The sequence below is a fragment of the Lepidochelys kempii genome, chromosome 5 (genome assembly GCF_965140265.1).
Source record: "Lepidochelys kempii isolate rLepKem1 chromosome 5, rLepKem1.hap2, whole genome shotgun sequence".
NCBI lineage: Eukaryota > Metazoa > Chordata > Testudines > Cheloniidae > Lepidochelys > Lepidochelys kempii.
Genome location: NC_133260.1, coordinates 29,121,813 through 29,140,603, shown reverse-complemented (window position 1 = coordinate 29,140,603; position 18,791 = coordinate 29,121,813). Strand labels below are relative to the sequence as shown.

Sequence of the window (18,791 nt, the reverse complement as noted above, 5' to 3'; positions counted from 1 at the left end):
CTTCAGATGTGAGCACCTGGTTGGCCTACCTAATCTGTGAGGAGCAATTCTGCAGTCATCTGGCATCCACACTGTTACTTTTGCTCATATGAAGCATTAAAACTTGTAGGGTTAAATCCCCTGATACTTAGCACTGCAGTAAGTGGAGCTGCTCTGGTTCTCTCCTAGTGAATTGTGGGCAAACTTGTCTCTCATAGATATCAAGGTCAGAAGGAACCACTATGATCATCTAGTCTGACCTCCTGCACAATGCAGGCCACAGAATCTCACCCACCCACTCCTGCGATAAACCTCTCACTTATGTCTGAGCTACTGAAGTCCTCAAATCATGGTTTAAAGACTTCAAGGGGCAGAGAATCCTCCAGCAAGTGTCCCGTGCCCCATGCTACAGAGGAAGGTGAAAAACCTCCAGGGCCTCTTCCTATCTACTCTGGAGGAAAATTCTTTCCCGACCCTCTTGTTCTGGTCACGGGTAGGAGTGGGAGTTGGAGGAATGCACTGGAGGACTATCAGCACTTAAGTGGCTTAGCCTGCATCCATACTGCAATGTGTGAGAGCTCCAGTCAAAGTGTAAGCAGCATTTAGGTTTTAGCCTGTACCCCAGGATGGGCCAGTTAGCTCAGGTGTTAAGCACCACTATGCTTGGGTGGGAGGCTTTTTATATTAGAGCTGGGTTAGGGTAACACCTAAAAACTAGAGAGTTCCATCTGTAATGAAGACAAACAGGGAAATCCTCCATCCCCAAATCCAAATTTTTCCTCAGTTAAAACACTGCAAGCGGAGATTGCAGTGACACCTATTTCTAAGAAATTGTTCAGCTCTATCATGATTTATATAATATGATATAAAACTTTTTTCCTAGCCATTTTTTGCTAAGTCTTAAATGTTTCTCCTTATCCAAGTGTTTAGTTGCAATGTCAAGTATGGTTTCAAGCTCATTGTATCAACTAAGAATGATTAAAATTCTGTGTTTTTTTTTTTAAAAGAGTAATTGCTTGCCTTAATTTGAAATGTACCCTGTTGTGATCTTGACCCTTCTTAACAATAGGCCACAACTTCTTTCCACTTCTAAACATTTGTTCAGCTGATAAAATCTTAAAATCACAACATGTTAAAAGTTGACAGTTTCATGGCTAAAGTGCCGCAATATAAAATTTTTCTCTACAAACTCATCTCACTGTCTCTGGAATATTAGTTTAAGATAGTGTTTCCCAAAGTCATGAGGCACATCCCCCAAAGACTGAGAGGGTGTAAAGGACTAGTGGGCACAGGGGATGAGGTGTCTCAGATGTTTTCCAGAATTGAGTTTTCTATTTTGAAAGCAGTGAGACCTTGTCTACATTTGGGAAGTTTTTCTGGCACAGCTGTATTGGCAAACCTTCATAGTATAGATGCAGCTTGTATTGGGATAAATACCAGCACAGTTCACACCAGTTACCCAGGAAATGTAAGCTATCTCCGCAAAAGCACTTTTATGTCGATATAAGTGCATCTTATACCAGCAGAGCTATGTGTGGGGAAGAGGAATTCACATGTAACTGACATACTAGGATAGCTGTAATTTCAGAACATAGACCAGGCCCTAATCTCTAGCTGTAACCCTGAAGTTAACCCTGAAAACCTAACCCTAGTGCAACTGTTGCAGTAATGTCTGGCTAAAGCCACGTCAACACTTAAAACTTAGGTTGACATGGCTACTTGTAAGGGGTGTGTAATAACTGTATCTACACTGAGATTATGCCAGCATAGTTACATCAGCACAGTTTGCTGCTATAGTCCCTGTAGTGTGGACTTGGCCTGAGTTTTCAGAGCACCTGAACTGCTAGCTCTGAGGTGTAAACTGTCCTATTTATTTTAGAGGGGGTGTGGTACCTGGGATGACCGGTGATACTTCCCATCTTCTTTGAGCAGTGAAATAGTTCACAAGGTTGACATTTACATAGTATCATATTACGAAGATCTAAACAATATATTTTGAATGAATGACCACTCCTGTTGGATATGTCTGATACCATATGTCATTTGTTTAATTTTCTTCAAGGGAGGCTCAGCTTTCAAAAGTTTAGGGAACACTGCCTTAAACAATGTTGTTGGTTAGAAATAACTTCAGAAGTAGTCATAATGCAGTATATGAAAAAGAATTTCATTGTAATGTAAGATACTAACAAGTCATTTAGATGATAAAGAATGAGTCACTAAACTGAAATATCTCAAATTAAACTATATAAAACTAAATCAACCAAGAATGAACTGCCTTAATAGTCTTGTAAGATGGAATAAGAGCCTCAGAATTCAGGATACATTAGAAATCTGAGTATTAAAATATATTCTGTTCGGTATTTTGATTGTTTACAAGTTAGCAAGTATTAATCACCCAGGTGAGCTACACTGACAAGAATGAGCTCTCAGACCAAGAATAATTTGACCAGGAAAGCTGAAACTTGTTTTCCCTTATCCTGAGAAATCTTTCTATAAGAAAACACTGCAGTCCTTCTGTTGTGTCTACAAGAAGTTAGTTAATTTGTACCATCAGTATACATGGCATGCCTAAACTGAATCACCACACGACTTTGCCGCTTGTCTGTCTTCATCCACCGTCTTACTGTTACCCCTACTTGTCACATCACATCTAAATGTAGACTGTAAAATCAAGGGAGAGACCTAGTCTTTCTGTTTGTTCTGGAAGTAGTAGCTGGCTTTTGGGTGCTGTAGAACTTGTACATAAAATGTCATATAGGAAACCGAGAAAACAAGTCCAAGCATGTTGGGGTTGATTAAACAAACTGTTCAATTAACCACTTCTACATTACTTTAGTAAGCTTCCTAACTTTCTCTGCAACTGTTCGATCTCCTTAAACCCCTTCTAAAGTCCTTAAACCCCTTCCTGCTTGTATTTTATAAATATTTAAATGTTTGACTCCTTGTACAATAACAAGAATAATATTGTGTTATAGTGATGCCCTTTGTCTCTAACAAGTACTTGTCTCTTCCTTAGCTTTTTTTTTTTTAGTTATGGAAAGGGGGCTATAATATTTTTAATAGGCCTGAGAAACTTCTATTCCTAATCTGCTGGCTAAAACTGGGCCTCCTACTCAGAAGTGTAAATTCTCTTTAATATGCTTCCACCTGTTGCTGCAGTGGTCCCATTCCCTGATGAGAGATACTGAAACAGGGATTTCTGAACAACTTAATTTCATATAGGAAATATTTAGTTCTAAAGTATAGCTTATATCCAAATTTAACAAAGCCCAATGCTGTTTTAATTATAATTAACTAGTTGTATCTTGTGGGTGTGCAGTGGAATTAATAGATATGTTACCTTTATCAGGTACCAAGTCATCAGTACACCATCTGACATTTTCATGGTGATGGAATATGTTTCTGGAGGGGAACTGTTCGATTATATCTGTAAAAATGGAAGGGTAAGACGACCTTCAGCTCTACAAAACAGTAGATTGCATTTTATAATCACTTTTGCAAAAATGTTTCTCGCTAGGTGAAGAGCTGTTCTTATCTAGTCTTTCAGTTAGCAGTAGCATGTCTCAGAGTATCCTATCCTTTTTCTAACTCAGTAAACTTTGCTCTGAAACTAACATTAATAAGTGGCGTCTGCTAGTTTAAACTTATGGAATTTCATTCATAAATGTAGTTTTATCTTATTTGAAACTGCACTTGCCTCTTTAATTGAATGGTGATACTAATTCTAATCAGTCAAAATTACTGCATCTGTGCAAAGCAGACTAACTTTATGTAACCTTTCATTTTTAACTTTCTAAAGGTTTTGATCAAGTTGAATTTGCAACTTTTGATGTTTGTTTCAATCCGATATATCAAATGCTTTTTCTACATAAAGCAAAAATAGAGAATGCATGAGCTCTAAGGATGTATGTTCCTAAACACATGACCTCTTTGACAGTCATGCTTCTGAAATTGATTGGAAAAGCAAGTTTTGACTGTGTAATTAACTCAGTGGATAACGTTCCTTAAAAGTGTTCTGTTTAAGGCATTGTGGGCTAGAAAAATTCATTCTGGGTTCTACTGCTGGCTCTGCCACTGAATCATTGTGTGGTAGTCAGTTCATCTTCCCATCTGTTATTTTATCTGTAAAGTGTCCAGACTGTAAAATACTTAAGTGTAACCTGTTGCATTCTTTATTGCATCCAAATACTGACTTGCATGGAAATGTAATACAAATAATATTTACTTCTTGCTGATTCAAGAAAAATGTTGGACAGATAAGAGTATTTTAAATGGCTTCTTTTCCTTTCTTAGCTTGATGAGAAGGAGAGTAGACGTTTATTCCAGCAAATCCTTTCTGGTGTGGATTATTGTCACAGGCATATGGTTGTACATAGAGACTTGAAACCTGAAAATGTACTGCTTGATGCACACATGAATGCCAAGATAGCTGATTTTGGTGAGCATTTATTTTATTCTAAACTTGATCATGTTCAAGTTTCATCAATGCTATTTATTAATGCAGAAAATATTCATTATTGGAGTTGTGATACTTGGATACTATGGTGATGGGCACAGTACAAGAACCTAAGGAGTGTCCCAAAAAGAAATATGAGAACATTGCTTAGTGCAGAGTTTTCTTCTCCTTATAGGTCATCTTTGAGCCAGATGTTTTCTGTGACTGGATAGAAATTAATAGTCTGGCCTGGTCTGGTAGAACAAAAATGTCACTAAGTATTAAATTGTATTTAGCATTTAATGCATGTTGTTCCATTTATTTCAAAATTGATTTTTGGCAAGTTCCTTGTCTTCTATATCTTTCTCCACTGGTAAAATCGGGACAACTATCCACCTTTTGTTTTAATAACTCAATGTCTTCTGATCCACAAGGATGGTTCACCAAACTTGATAAGAACCACATCATTCTAGTGAAAGGCATTAATGATGATATAGCACTTAGTACTATTATTCAGTACTACTTTCCATATCTAACTATAAATTCAACTTAAAATTAAAAAAGTAAAAAGATCTACCCTGATGATGTTGACAGTATAAAACTGAAACTGAAGATAATGAAAGGTAAAAGAGGAACTAACTTCTTACTAATTCTTGCACTTGCTATGTATTGCCTGCTTAGCCAAGGGAAGGAAAGTTATAGTTCTTTACTTGTACAGACTTGCTATAAAAGAGCACAAAATACAACTGCAGAAAGACAGGGGCAGCTAGTTTTCAGGACTGCCAGCATTAGGAAACCTTCTTGCCATATAAACATAGACAGGTATCCATATTGCTACATAATCCTGATATTTCTCTTGTAGACATAGTGGATTATACCCGCCCTTGTAAAGCGCTTTGAGATCTCTGATGAAAGGTGCTATATAAATGCTAAGTATTCAATTATTTCAAAGGTATGGTGTTCAAATACATTGGGGGTTGGGAGTCCTGTTAATTATTTCTGTCAAAGGGTTTTACTACGTTGATTTGCAGAATGCTTTTAGATGAACGATTACTTATTCTTTTACAGCAAAACAAAATGCAGTATTAACTGTTAAAATGGCTTTATTACCGTGGATAAATTTTAGCAAAGCTGTTGAACTTATTTAACTAAACGAGTATTTATAAAGAAACCTGTTCAGTTTAATAAGTATGAAAACTGGTTGAGGCACTCTTCTCTATCACTTCAGATTCAAAAAAGGGAGTATTGCATTAATGCAGTAAGCCATAGCCAGAACACTCAATCCTATCCAAGCTGTAGTCTGCAACTCCCCAGTGGATGTTGAGAGAGTGCCCGTCTGCTGCTGTAGGTACAATCACTATACTGTTCTGTAAAGAGCTGCTATTGAATCTTGTGTTCTGTAGAGGCTATTCCTTGGACTGTTCTGTGGTGGTCTTCCACTTCAAGCATTTGGAAGCAATCACTGTTAAGAATGCTTTCTCTTGTTGAAGTCCCACCTTACTGCAGTCCTGTGTCTCCCTTAGAACAACTCAGTCCTCCATTATGTCTCTGGACATTTCCAAAACAGACTTTTCTTGCTGCGTCTTGGAATGGATGTATTCTCTTAGGCATGCCTAGATCATGTGCATACATGTCTTTAGTTTTACTGAACTGATGCTGAAGAGCAAAACTAATTTCTGGTATACTGTATGCAACATCTTACACTGCACTGTTCTGTTTCTGTACACATTTCAGTAATTCTAAACTGCTGTACTTTATAATTTAGAAAAAGTAAACTGTAACTTATTACTCGTATTAGCATTAGTGGTTGGATTAAGATGCCCATACAGTGTGTAATCAGTTTCCTCTAGCTGAATTTTTTTAGTAGCTGCTTTTGTACACTTTCAGGTCTTTCAAATATGATGTCAGATGGAGAGTTTTTAAGAACAAGCTGTGGTTCCCCTAATTATGCTGCACCAGAAGTAATTTCAGGAAGGTAGTATCTCTTATATTCGATAAATGTATTCATGTAGTTGAAAAATACCTTGCTAGTTAATATTAAAGATAACAAGACAATATTATAGTACACAAGCTCAACGTTGACTTTCCCTCCCTTGCTAATTTTTGAAGCTTACCTATACGTTGATTAGTGGCCTAGTCAGCTTTATTGGCCCCTTCAGTGTCACTGTACTGTGTCAAGTAGTCCAAACTGCAGTGTGTGTATGCTGTACCCAAGTCAGTTTGGTAAAAATGCAGTTTTATCAACTAGAAAATTCATGTACAGTGAATATCATAAACTGTATCTATCAATTTCCAGAATTACCAAAAGGTCTGTTTAGTACAGTATTTTGCCAAACAGTGGGTCCCAACCCACCAGGGGATCGCAGGAAGGTCCCAGATGGGTTGCCATGTCCAATGGTGGATTAACCCATCACTGGGCCCTGACCTAGGCAAACGTTATGGTGCAGAGAGGAGGACTGGGGGAGATGGAAAGCGAGCTCGCTTCACACTCACCCTGCAGTGGCAGCTCCTGTGCTGGAAGGCTGGGCCCAGCTTTTTGCTCTAGTGCAGGGTCGCAGCACCATTCAGGTTTGGCCTGGCTTCCCCTTTGTCATGGGGGGAAACTGGCCAAATATGAGTGGTTCTACAACTCCGTGCACCATGTTGCAATGCCTGGAGGTAGGTGCAGTCTCATGTGATAGGAGCTGCCACTGCAGGGTAAAGGTGGGGTGGGCTCGCTCCCCAACTCCACCAGGCCTCCTGTCTGCACTGGGCCAGAATTAGGGTTGTGGTGCCGGGGCAGATGAGGGGATAAGTGTCTGGTGAGTTATCAAAAAAAAAAACCAACCCCAAATGCAGTCGGTGGGTTGCCTTATTAAAAAGTTTGGGAACCACTGACCTAATGAATCATAGTTCACACTTTGGAAGTAGCACTTTATTTTCTGACTAACAGATAGAAAAGTTCCAGGCAGGAAAGTTTGGTATTAGTGTAAACTTTTACTGTGGCATATTAGGGCAAGTGACATTTGGGCCTATTAGCTCAATCCTGCAACTATTAAATCCTCCAACACAGTTAGTCAACTGTAGAGTGCAGTCAGATGTGTGACTTGCAGCTTGTGTAGGTATACACATGCTAGCTTTAATCTAGCTAGCTTGCTAAAAATCAGCAATGAAGAAACAGCTGTGCTTGCTAGCATTGCAAATATGTACTGTGGGAACTGTGCAAGTTTGAACATTCCAGGCTGAAGCCCATGCCACTGGTGCATCTTCATTGCTGTTTTTACAAGATAGCTAGATTAAAGCTAGCACAAGTATACAGTACCTACATGAGCTACAAATTGTACCTCCGATTGCAGGATAAACATACCCTTAATGTCGTCTGTTCTGGGCAACCCACTGACTTCCACCCCACTGCAGTAGTTACTATTGCTGAGCATAATCCAGGCATCTGATTTATTAGTAAATGGGACAAGGAAACATAGGAACTTAATCTCCCTTCCCCCTAGGATGATATTTGTGGTTTGGATATAATTTGCCAAATACATGTTTACATTGACCTGCCTTGTCACTATGGTATGGCCTTCCCCTCATTTAGCACTATGGTACATTACATAGATAGATGAATTCTGCTCTATATGTCCATGCCCTACGTGTCTGGTGGAGTTCAGCTTCACAATCATGTGAATACCTTGCCTCCCCTGATCAGTGCTGGTAGGCCTCAGTTTGTCTGTGTTCTTTTAACTACTACAACATATAAACAAGTTGCAAAAAGATATATAATTAAATGTACTGTGCTACTCTAACTTATTAACAGATAACCTTTTCCAGATTATATGCAGGTCCAGAAGTAGATATTTGGAGCAGTGGGGTTATTCTCTATGCTCTGCTTTGTGGAACCCTTCCATTTGATGATGATCACGTGCCAACGCTTTTTAAGAAGATATGTGATGGTATCTTTTATACCCCTCAATATCTAAATCCATCTGTGATTAGCCTTCTGAAACACATGCTGCAGGTGGATCCCATGAAGAGAGCTACAATCAGAGACATTAGGTAAAACAATAATTGATGTCTAATCACAGATGCCACAGTAGAAATCAACAGAACTAAGAAATCGTTCATAAAAATGGTTCTGCCATACAACCTATTGTTACTCTCCATTGATATACATATTTGTGTTTTGGCTTTTGGAAATCTGACAGCTCTGGTTCCAAAGGCAAAATCTGCTTATGCCTAGAATTCTATTACTAATACACTTAAAAGGTGTTGGAGTTCAAGATATTGAAGTGTCTGTATTGATCCTTGAGGGGGAAAAAGAGATCCTTCTAAAAATTGGGATTAGGGCAGAAAGAGACATAAAGATGTACAAATCCTAAAGAAAGATAGGTGTTAATGTTAGTGTGTAATATACTTTTCATGTACCTTCCATCAGAAGATATCAGTGCTTTATGAACACTAGGCCTTATAATAATTGTGCTAATTGGTAGGTGGGGGCATACTAATCTGACAGATGCTTTTAAGGAATAAGGTACAGAGAAACTAAGTGATGTGATGAAGGTGTCTGGGGAAGACTGTGGCAGGGTAGGGTTAGATCTGATACTGAAGCAAGTGCTTTAACCAGAAGACCATGCTTTCACTCCTTGTACAGGACAAATTGCAAAATTTATTGGTTTCCTTGATTAACTGCCCTGTTACATTTTCATATCTTCAGATGAATATTGTAATATTTTCATAGTCTCTACTACCAATTGTCATTGCAAAATTCTTGTTTCATGACATATCATTGGACATTTCTTATGTAGCTAGCTCAGTGCACTGAAATGACCAATCTGCTCTTTACTGTATTTTCCAGTGGGTCAGACAACTTTGAAAAATAAGGTTTCTGCTGTATTTTAACTTTTATTGTGTTTTGAAATGTAAACTGTAAATCTTTGTTCTTGTATGCTGGTTAATACCAGACAGTACCAAAAGGTTGTCGTCTGACAGACTTTTCTTACCCTTTCCTTGGCAGTTTAAGTCTACTAACTTTTGGGGCAGTGAGGGAAGGTGACTCTTGAATACAGATTAGAATGAACGATGGCTAACAAAATGTTAAAATTCCAGTTTCTTTACATCTACCAATCCCTGTCCTAATGCCTATCAAGGAGGTAGGTTATTCTAGATAACAGGACTAGGGACCTTTCTTATGCACAAGTATTATGTGGATATTGGGTCAAATTCAAGAAATACTTTTGGCAGAAAAAATTGGAAATTTTTTTAAAAATTTTTTTAACCATTTCAAAACAAAACATTTTTACTATTTCAAAATTTAGCTGGACTTTTTTAAAACTGAAAAACACACCCAAAAAAACCAAAATTTATTTCAGGTCAAATAAAACTTTTTTGGGGGTTAAGCCTATGGACCAAAAAATCAATTATTGGTTCCGGTCTGGCTGGGAGGAGAAGGGGACACCTAATGCATGATGATCAGCAATGAGTAAACATTGTTAGAATTAGGTTGAAAATTCCAAAAATAAGGAGTTTGTGTGTTTTGTTACTGCCATCAAGGAGTTGACAAACAACCTACTAGAGTGTGATTCAAGTAGGGTAAATCTAGAGTTGAAATATTAAGGCCATGTCTATGCTAGGTGAAAAAGGTGGCCAATACAATGTAAAATACTAGTGTAGACAAAGCAAATTGTAGTTTGGTGTTCTTAGTGTATGAACCTCTGTCCCCTACGTCAAGTAAAACTACAACTTGCCTGGTGTGTACTAACACTTTTTTAAAAACACACCTCCTTTTCCTGGTGTTGACCTGACCTAAAACAAAATAACAGGTTTCAGAGTAACAGCCGTGTTAGTCTGTATTCGCAAAAAGAAAAGGAGTATTTGTGGCACCTTAGAGACTAACCAATTTCTTTGAGCATGAGCTTTCGTGAGCTACAGCTCACTTCATCTGATGAAGTGAGCTGTAGCTCACGAAAGCTCATGCTCAAAGAAATTGGTTAGTCTCTAAGGTGCCACAAGTACTCCTTTTCTTTAAAACAAAATAGAGCTTTCAGTTTCAGCTTTCCTGGGTTATCCTGACATCAACAATTTTCCTTTTTAAGAACAATGAAATGCTTTACTAAATCTCATAATTAATAAAAGTTTGTCTTTAACTATTCGGTTTTCTTTAAAAGTTTACATAAAATCTGTGTGGCTGAACTCAAAACTACTTATTTTTATATCCAGGGAGCATGAGTGGTTCAAGCAGGACCTTCCCAAGTATCTCTTTCCTGAAGACCCCTCCTATAGCTCAAACATGATTGATGACGAAGCCTTAAAAGAAGTGTGTGAGAAGTTTGAATGCACAGAAGAGGAGGTGCTAAGCTGTTTATATAGCCGAAATCATCAAGACCCCTTAGCAGTTGCCTATCACCTCATTATAGATAACAGAAGAATAATGAATGAGGCCAAAGACTTCTATTTGGCAACAAGCCCACCAGATTCTTTTCTTGATGATCACCATTTGTCTCGCCCTCATCCTGAAAGAGTGCCATTTTTAGTAGCTGAAGCACCACGGCCACGCCACACACTTGATGAGCTCAACCCACAAAAGTCAAAACACCAAGGTGTAAGAAGAGCTAAGTGGCATTTAGGAATTCGGAGTCAAAGTCGACCAAATGACATCATGGCAGAAGTTTGTCGAGCAATTAAACAATTGGATTACGAATGGAAGGTGAGGGAACAAAAAGCTTTCTGACAGATGGTTATGTTTAGCTTAAAACACAAAATTGATACCTTACTTTTTGGCCTGACGGCCACATCTGGGTGGGGAAATTACATGTAGGGCTGGGACAGGGGTTGGGGTGTGGGAGGGAGTATGGTGTGCAGGAAGGGGCTCAGGGCAAGCGGTAGGCGTGCGTGTGGGGGTGTACAAGGGGGCTAAGGCAGGGGATTAAGGTGCAGGAGGGGTATGTCAGGGGGCTCAGGGCAGGGGGTTGGGGTGCAGGATGCAGACCTGGAGCAGCTCCGGGATGGCAGCCACACGCAGCGGGGCTAAGACAGGCTCCCTGCCTGCCCTGGCCCCACACTGCGCTGCTCCCGGAAGCAGCCAGCACCTGTAGCCCCGGGAGTGGGGAGAGGCCTCTGTGTGCTGCCCTTCCTGCGGGTACCTCCTGGCCAGTTGGAGCCATCTTCCCCCACGCCGTCCCCCAGGGGTGCAGGGACGTGGTGCTGGCCACTTTCAGGAGTGGTACAGGGCCGTGGGCTGGATCCAAAGCCTTGATGGGACGGATCTGGCCCACGGGCCGTAGTTTGCCCACCCCTGCTTTAGGAGGTTTGTGTTTTGTATACATTATTTGTCATGGTCTTTAAAAATTATAATGAAAATTAACTATTTCATCTGTATTCTTTACCAGGTTGTAAATCCATACTACTTGCGTGTTCGAAGGAAGAATCCAGTGACTAGTACATATTCTAAAATGAGTTTACAGTTATACCAGGTGGACAGTAGGACGTACTTACTGGATTTCCGTAGCATTGATGGTATGTGAAGGAGAATAAATACATAACTATTGGAATAATATAATTATAAACAATTGAAGAAACTGTAGTGGTGTAATTCGGACTTTCACACTTAAATATCAGTTAGAAATGTGATTTGGAAGCCCTTAAGGACCTGGGCCTTGTCTTCACTAAGGAAAAAAGGTGTGGGTGGGCTTAATTTGTTAGCTAATTTTGAGGTAAAATCCTAGCAAAGACAAGGCAGTTGTAGTTTTCACATGAGTTGGCAGGTCAAGATCAAGACAGTGGGGCATACTAGTCTTTACCTGGATCTGTTAACTACAAACTGCCTTGTCTCCGCTAGGATTTTACTTCAGGGGTTCACACGTTATTTCCAAGTGGAAGATTGCATTCTTAGTTTTATCAGGCTAAGTTGTCCCATATTCTCTGCCAAAAAAAATCCAGTGACTGAAGTCTGCAGATCAAAATCTCGAACAGAATTGTTAATACAAAATTGGGTTTTGGGGTGGGTGTGGCAGATACAAGAGGAGATGGTTATTTACAATCTTTACTATGGAATTCCAGTCTCGGCTTCATAAACTGGTCTGCCAAAACTGCAAAGTGAGGGACAAGTTCAGCAGTGTGAATTTAAATATTTAAACTTATTTTAAAAAATTGTAGAAGTTCATGGTTTAGATAGAGCATAACTCAATGCAAACATACTTTTGTAAACTAATTTGAGCAGATAGTTGAAGACTGGACTAGAGGGTTACTGCCCTCGGTTTCTTCAGCTAATTTGATAACCAGTGCACAAGTGTCTTTGAGTAACTTGAATGTCAAACACCTGTGTTAACCCTGTAAAAAAAAATACAAGGGTTTGCTGCATCTGCTGTATATATTTTGATTTGTAACATACATATGCAAATGCTGTGTAAATAAAAGTAGAAAACAAGATTACCTTTCAAAGACTTGGTATTAATGGTGAGGGGACCTAAAATTCTCAGTTTAGTGGCTATTTGTTATATTTGCCGCTATAAAGTGTTTCATCGTTTTTTCCTGCTTTTTTCTAGATGAAATTATTGAAGCAAAATCTGGGACTACCACACCGCAGAGATCAGGTTCTGTGAGCAGCTATAGATCTTGTCAGAAGGAGTCTGATGGTGATGCACAAGGAAAATCTGCAGATCTGTCCCTTACCTCATCAGTGACATCTTCATTTGACTCTTCTTCAGCTGACTTAACCCCAAGATCAGGGAGTCACACCATAGAATTTTTTGAGATGTGTGCAAATCTTATTAAAATACTTGCACAATAATTATAAAGATTGGCTTATTTCTTTTGTAGCAATAAGCATGCCTAAATCATAGTCAAATGCTTCCAATTATAATCAAGTTACAATAATGAAGGCGCTGAAGACTAGCCACATAATGCAGTTTGCACAGGGACTGAAACATGATTAAGAGCAGTTAGACCTTTAATACACTGAAGCTGAAGTGAGTTATGATTACGTTGTCTACTATTCAATAGTATAATACAGGTACAATAAATTACAGGGCCTTTGGGTGGTTCTCAACATTTTACACTGAGTGCACATTAGGCTTCATAGAACATTACTTTTAACCATAAGGACCGTTTTATTTGTATTTACACTGGCGGTAATTTTGTTGCAGTGTAGGTAAATGTTCACCTGCTAGCCTAGTGGCCTATGACAGTGACTTGTTGGGCACAATCTGCAACTGTAGTTTCAGTATACCATTCAGTTGTCTTACAGCAGGAACACATTCGAGCTGCTGTGGTGTTCATCCCACTTATAATTGGCAGTAAATAGTCAAGCTAGTTTGGGTGAATATTTTTAAGCAAATCATAACTTACTACTTTTTTAATAACTTTGATAGATTTTGATTGTGTATATGTTGGAGAGTTCAAACAGTCAGCATTTCTTATGAGTTTGAATACTAAGTAAGCACTAAAGATGAAATCCAGTGGGCTATATTAGGTCAGTGAAACAATTGTGGTCCCATACCACAAGGTTTGAGAAGGCTCATGCAAAGGAGATTCTTCTGTCTCCTATGCACCATGAAACAGTGTTCCACAAGAGGGAAGGCTTTCAGTGGGTTCATGAACTGTTCAGTTTCACTAGCCCATTTTAGAGTAGTAGCAGTGGATCAGCTCCTGGCATGCTGCTACAGGCTGAGGATTCCTTAGTTCTATGTGTGAGTGCTTTTCCAGAATCTTACACTGAGTTTATTCTTAAATTATCAGTGTTCTTTATATCACACGCTGGGTCAGCTATAGGACTGTATAGAACTCATTTTGCAGTTGGAACTATTTATCTAGATTAGGATGCCCAAATCATTTTATAGCACATCTTGTTGTTTTTAATTAAATGATTCTAAAGTTAACAGTGCAATTGATCAGTCATTTAAACTGAAATATACAACTGGTCAATGCTAATAAAAGCATGTAAATTTGTGTTAATATTCCACTGAACTTTTAACACTTGATCAGAAATGCTGACATAATTGGCATGAATAGTTTAAGGCTTCTAAATTTACCAGGTCTGTTTCAGTTTTTCAGAAATAAATTTGATTTTTTTTAAATTTAATATTGGACAAAACATAGCACATGCACATAATGAAAACATTTTAAATGTTTCTCTATTTGTAGTTGGATGTACTTTTGCTCCTTTAACTATGATAAATACAAATTTGAAGCAATTTGTTTATGCCAGAAAATGTTTAATCTTACAGTTGAGTTGTATGTTAACTTCAAAATGGAGTCTGCTAGATCTCTTCCTCCCCCTAGTTTTTCTTTACAGTGCCACTTTATAATTAAGAGAACCCAAACATATATAGAGTGAAATCTTGACCACACTGAAGTTAATGGGAGTTTTGCCAGTGAGTTCAATTTGTCCAGGATTCACCCGCAGTGAACTGCTAAATACAGATGCAGTAAGAATAGTTTATCCTTGCATAGAGTAGTACAATATTCTGGGTTATCTAACTCTAGAAGTTCATAAGTGTTTCTAATATGCACTGAATTCGAAGAAACCTGCAGCTGCTTAAGCCCCAGGATTTTCCGTGTCTTAGCATTATGAATTTGGGAGTTGCATGGTCCATCAGTAACTGGGTACAAGTTTCAATTTCAACTCTTGTCCGCCTGTCTTCAGAGAAGTGTCACACGTGGTCCCTATAAAGCAGGATTACACTACTGTATTTCAAAACAGAAAGCTGTATTTTTCTTTAAAGATGATGCTTTGGGTTTATACTGCTGACGGAATTTAGATGTTAGGATGGGGGACCAATTACAAATTCTACTATTTAAAAGTTAGTCTTGTCAGAATTAATTCTGATACATCTATTCAATAAGTTATTGTGATCCCTTTTAGCTACGCTGTTTTATTTTGAAATTGCTAAATATTGCACTTGTACAAATAGCATAACAAACGCACATTTTTTTATTGCAGTATTTCCTTGTTCGGAAACACTTAAACTGTCTCTTTTGCATATGTTAGATGAAATCTTTTGAACCTGTAGCTGTTCCTGGTTTGCAAATAATTTGTAATGCTCAACACGCATGTAAAATGTCAAAGCGCATAAGCTTTACTTTTTATACTTTTCCAGCTTTTGTGCTTTAAGGCGACCATGTTTTTACTTTGTCTTGGAGTATGAAGTTTAATGTATATTTCTGACAGAATGCATAGTTTTAAATAAAGTAAATTTTATTGGTATAAGAAGTCAGGCTTGGGCCATCAAAACTTTCTCATTTGAATTGATTTTTAAATACGGGGCAGTGAAGGAAGAATTGGGACTATTTAACCTATTTGATTCCAGTTTCATTCATCTGTTTCAAACTTTTACTCTGACAGTTTAAACTACTTTCTTCATCAGACATAAAGCTGACTTCCTTAATGTTGCATTAGTATCTGGCAATAGGCTATCAAAACAAATTGTTTCACTGCAAGGCATAGTGGGGCTCTGTTGGGGAGATCTTAATCAACTACATCTTTAATTGCAAAGGGAATACTGAAAACTGCTTTCTAGATTTTTTTTTTCCCCCCTTCCCCTAAGCTTGCTATACATGGAGAGGCCCCTCAAATATTCTTGCTTTTTTATTGTAATTGTTCATAAAATGTGGATAAATCTGTTTGTCCACATGTAATGTAACTTACACTGGTAAGGTGGTAAAAGTCCATCTTTGTGGTGCAATATTTCAGAGACCATTTTCCATATATGTCTTGACATTGAAATAAATATTTACTGTCAGTTGATTACCATTATATGTTGTAAGAAATGAACATTTTTTTTCTTACAAACAAGATGTGCCTACTTCCTATTGCAATTTTTGGCAATACTGAATGAAAAATGCTTGTTATAGCTGTATGACTTTTTACCTTTCAAGGATGTGAAATTGTATGTTAGTCAATATAAAATACTCATCTCTTGTTTGAAAATTGTGTGCATGCTACTTTGTCTTTTTGGTATCCATAAAATTTTGTATACTAATTTAAAGTGGATGCTACATTTATTTCAAATCCAGAAAACTATCAAAAGTATAGATTAAACTAATGGAATAGCAATAACTGTGACCACTGAATGAATTCCATCTCTCATTTCCGTAGCACGCTCACTATTGATGCTACTATCTTCTACAAGACATTTATCAATAACCATGCTTTATAGCTCCACTAACTACACTAGCTCAGCAGTTTGATCTGCTTTACACCCCATAAATCAACACCACAAAACTTTACTTCAGATGAAAGATTAGTGTTGAACTAAGGGTTGGGACGTAGCTGTTCTAAAGCACAGCCCAAGAAGGTGAGGGTTGGCAGTGGGGCACAGTCCCTAAATTGCACCCTCCCAATTCCCACTACGCCACTCCCTAATTCTGCACCAAAAACGTTGAGTAGCTCATGTTAAGGAGATGGTATATCAGGAACCTCTTGACAAAATGACCCGCAACTTGCTTTCCTGTGATCACACTCAGTTCATTTGTTTTGGAAATTTATCAGGTGCATGACTTGTGATTATATTATGCTAATCTCAAGAGAATCTTTCATTCTTCCCTCTTTAATTAATGCTATTTTCCTTGATACTACTCAAATAAAATCAGAGAGGCCATGTGGATTTTAGAGCACTTTAAAACTTCAGGCCTTAAACCAGAAACTTGAAGCTCAGAACGACACTTGCAAAAGGAACTCCTGCACAACACAGACAGAGAACAAATCTGCATAACAGATTATCTGAAAGCTGCCAAGGGAGGGTTCAAACTCTCAGTTCATGGGTGCAATGCTCATCTTAAATACGACTAGGGTTACCTTGGACTACACACAACCTGTGACACTATACTGTTAAAGTTAGAGCATTTGCAGGCAGAGTCTTGCAGCATGCTTCAGTCTCTGTGATGCATCAGTTTAGCTCAGGTTGGCCTGGAGTTACAAATTTGACCCTCAATAACAGCTGCAGTGCCGTTTTCCCAAAGCAGCTATGGATGCTGGGCCAAAGTTGAGATAAATTCAAAGTGGGTAAAGTTGGTTAGGTTGAGTTGCAGTTCTGTGCACTGCAAAAATAAATAAAGACACACAATCACTAGGTGATTTTTTGGAAATGTATGATTTTTTTTAAGGGAGCTGTATGTAAGGAACCTCTTGGTCAACTTTCTTAATCCTAAATTTGGACCATTAGTCCTACCCAATACCACAATGATGCAAAGCAAATTTCAAGACTACCTTAAGGAGTATATGGAGTTCAGGGCACTTATTGTCTAACCAATTTCTTGTCTAATAGTGACAATAAGTAGGGTCCAGCTGAGCAGGAGGAGGAAGTGTCAATGGCATCAGACATCAATTTCATGGAAATAAGCTCTCTCAGTTGCTCTAACCTGCTTTGGGGGAGAGGAAGGTATATAGCACTTATTGTTTAGTCATGTATGCATTAGAGCAGTAATGTGGCTGCCTGTCCAGCCCATGGAGGTGAGGCTGGAGCCAAAGGATCGTAGATCATGGCTTCATTATTGTAAGACACCAGAGCTCTTCGGTAGCCTCATTTCAGTGCTGAGGGAAAGCTGAGGGGGAGGTATAATCACCTCACTTACTAGACCATTTCTCATGTTTGTTTCCTTTTGGGGTGCGGGGGGGGGTGTGACCAAAGGCCTCTACTCTGCTGTTTCGCATGGTACTGGCCATGTGCTGGTCCACCTGGAGCTGGTCCCTGTTTGGGAAGGGAGGAGAGAGTCCTTAATTCCAGCAGAGTAGTTGCTTTGTTGTACTATAGAATCATAGAAGATTAGGGTTGGAAGAGACCTCAGGAGGTCAGATAGTCCAACCCCCTGCTCAAAGCAGGACCAACACCAACTAAATCATCTCAGCCAGGGCTTTGTCAAGCTGGGCCTTAAAAACCTCTAAGGATGGAGATTCCACCACTTCCCTAGGTAACCCATTCCAGTGCTTCACCACTAGTGAAAGTGTTTCCTAATATCCAACCTAGACCTCCCCCACTGCAACTTGAGACCATTGCTCATTGTTCTGTCATCTGCCACCACTAAGAACAGCTGAGCTCCATCCTCTTTGGAACCCACCTTCAGGTAGTTAAAGGCTGCTATCAAATTCCCCCCTTGCTCTTTTCTTCTGAAGACTAAACAAGCCCAGTTCCCTCAACCTCTCCATGTAAGTTGTGTGCCCCAGCCCCCTGAACATTTTCGTTGCCCTCCGCTGGACTCTCCCCAATTTGTCCACATACTTTCTGTAGTGCAATACTCCAGGTGTAGCCTCACCAGTGCTGAATAGAGAGGAATATTCCCTTCCCTCGATCTGCTGGCAATGCTCCTACTTATGCAGCCCAATATGCCGTTAGCCTTCTTGGTAACACAGGCACACTGCTGACTCATATCCAACTTCTCATCCTCTATAATGTGGAGGGACCAGCTGAGT

At 39.0% G+C, this 18,791-nt stretch overlaps 1 protein-coding gene across 2 annotated transcripts in view; it reads left to right on the top strand.

Moving 5' to 3' along the window:
* Positions 1-17,679, top strand: part of PRKAA1 (protein kinase AMP-activated catalytic subunit alpha 1) — a 33,045-nt gene extending 15,366 nt beyond the window's left edge. The window contains exons 3-9 of one of the 2 annotated variants that reach the window (XM_073343843.1): positions 3,329-3,422; positions 4,273-4,417; positions 6,302-6,389; positions 8,222-8,446; positions 10,607-11,093; positions 11,776-11,902; positions 12,931-17,679. In XM_073343843.1, coding sequence (XP_073199944.1) covers positions 3,329-3,422; positions 4,273-4,417; positions 6,302-6,389; positions 8,222-8,446; positions 10,607-11,093; positions 11,776-11,902; positions 12,931-13,175 — 1,411 coding nt within the window. In that variant the 3' untranslated portion in view covers positions 13,176-17,679. The remainder of the gene's footprint in view (positions 1-3,328; positions 3,423-4,272; positions 4,418-6,301; positions 6,390-8,221; positions 8,447-10,606; positions 11,094-11,775; positions 11,903-12,930) is intronic. The other variant, XM_073343844.1, reaches the window with a different exon arrangement.
* Positions 17,680-18,791: the final 1,112 nt, after the last annotated feature.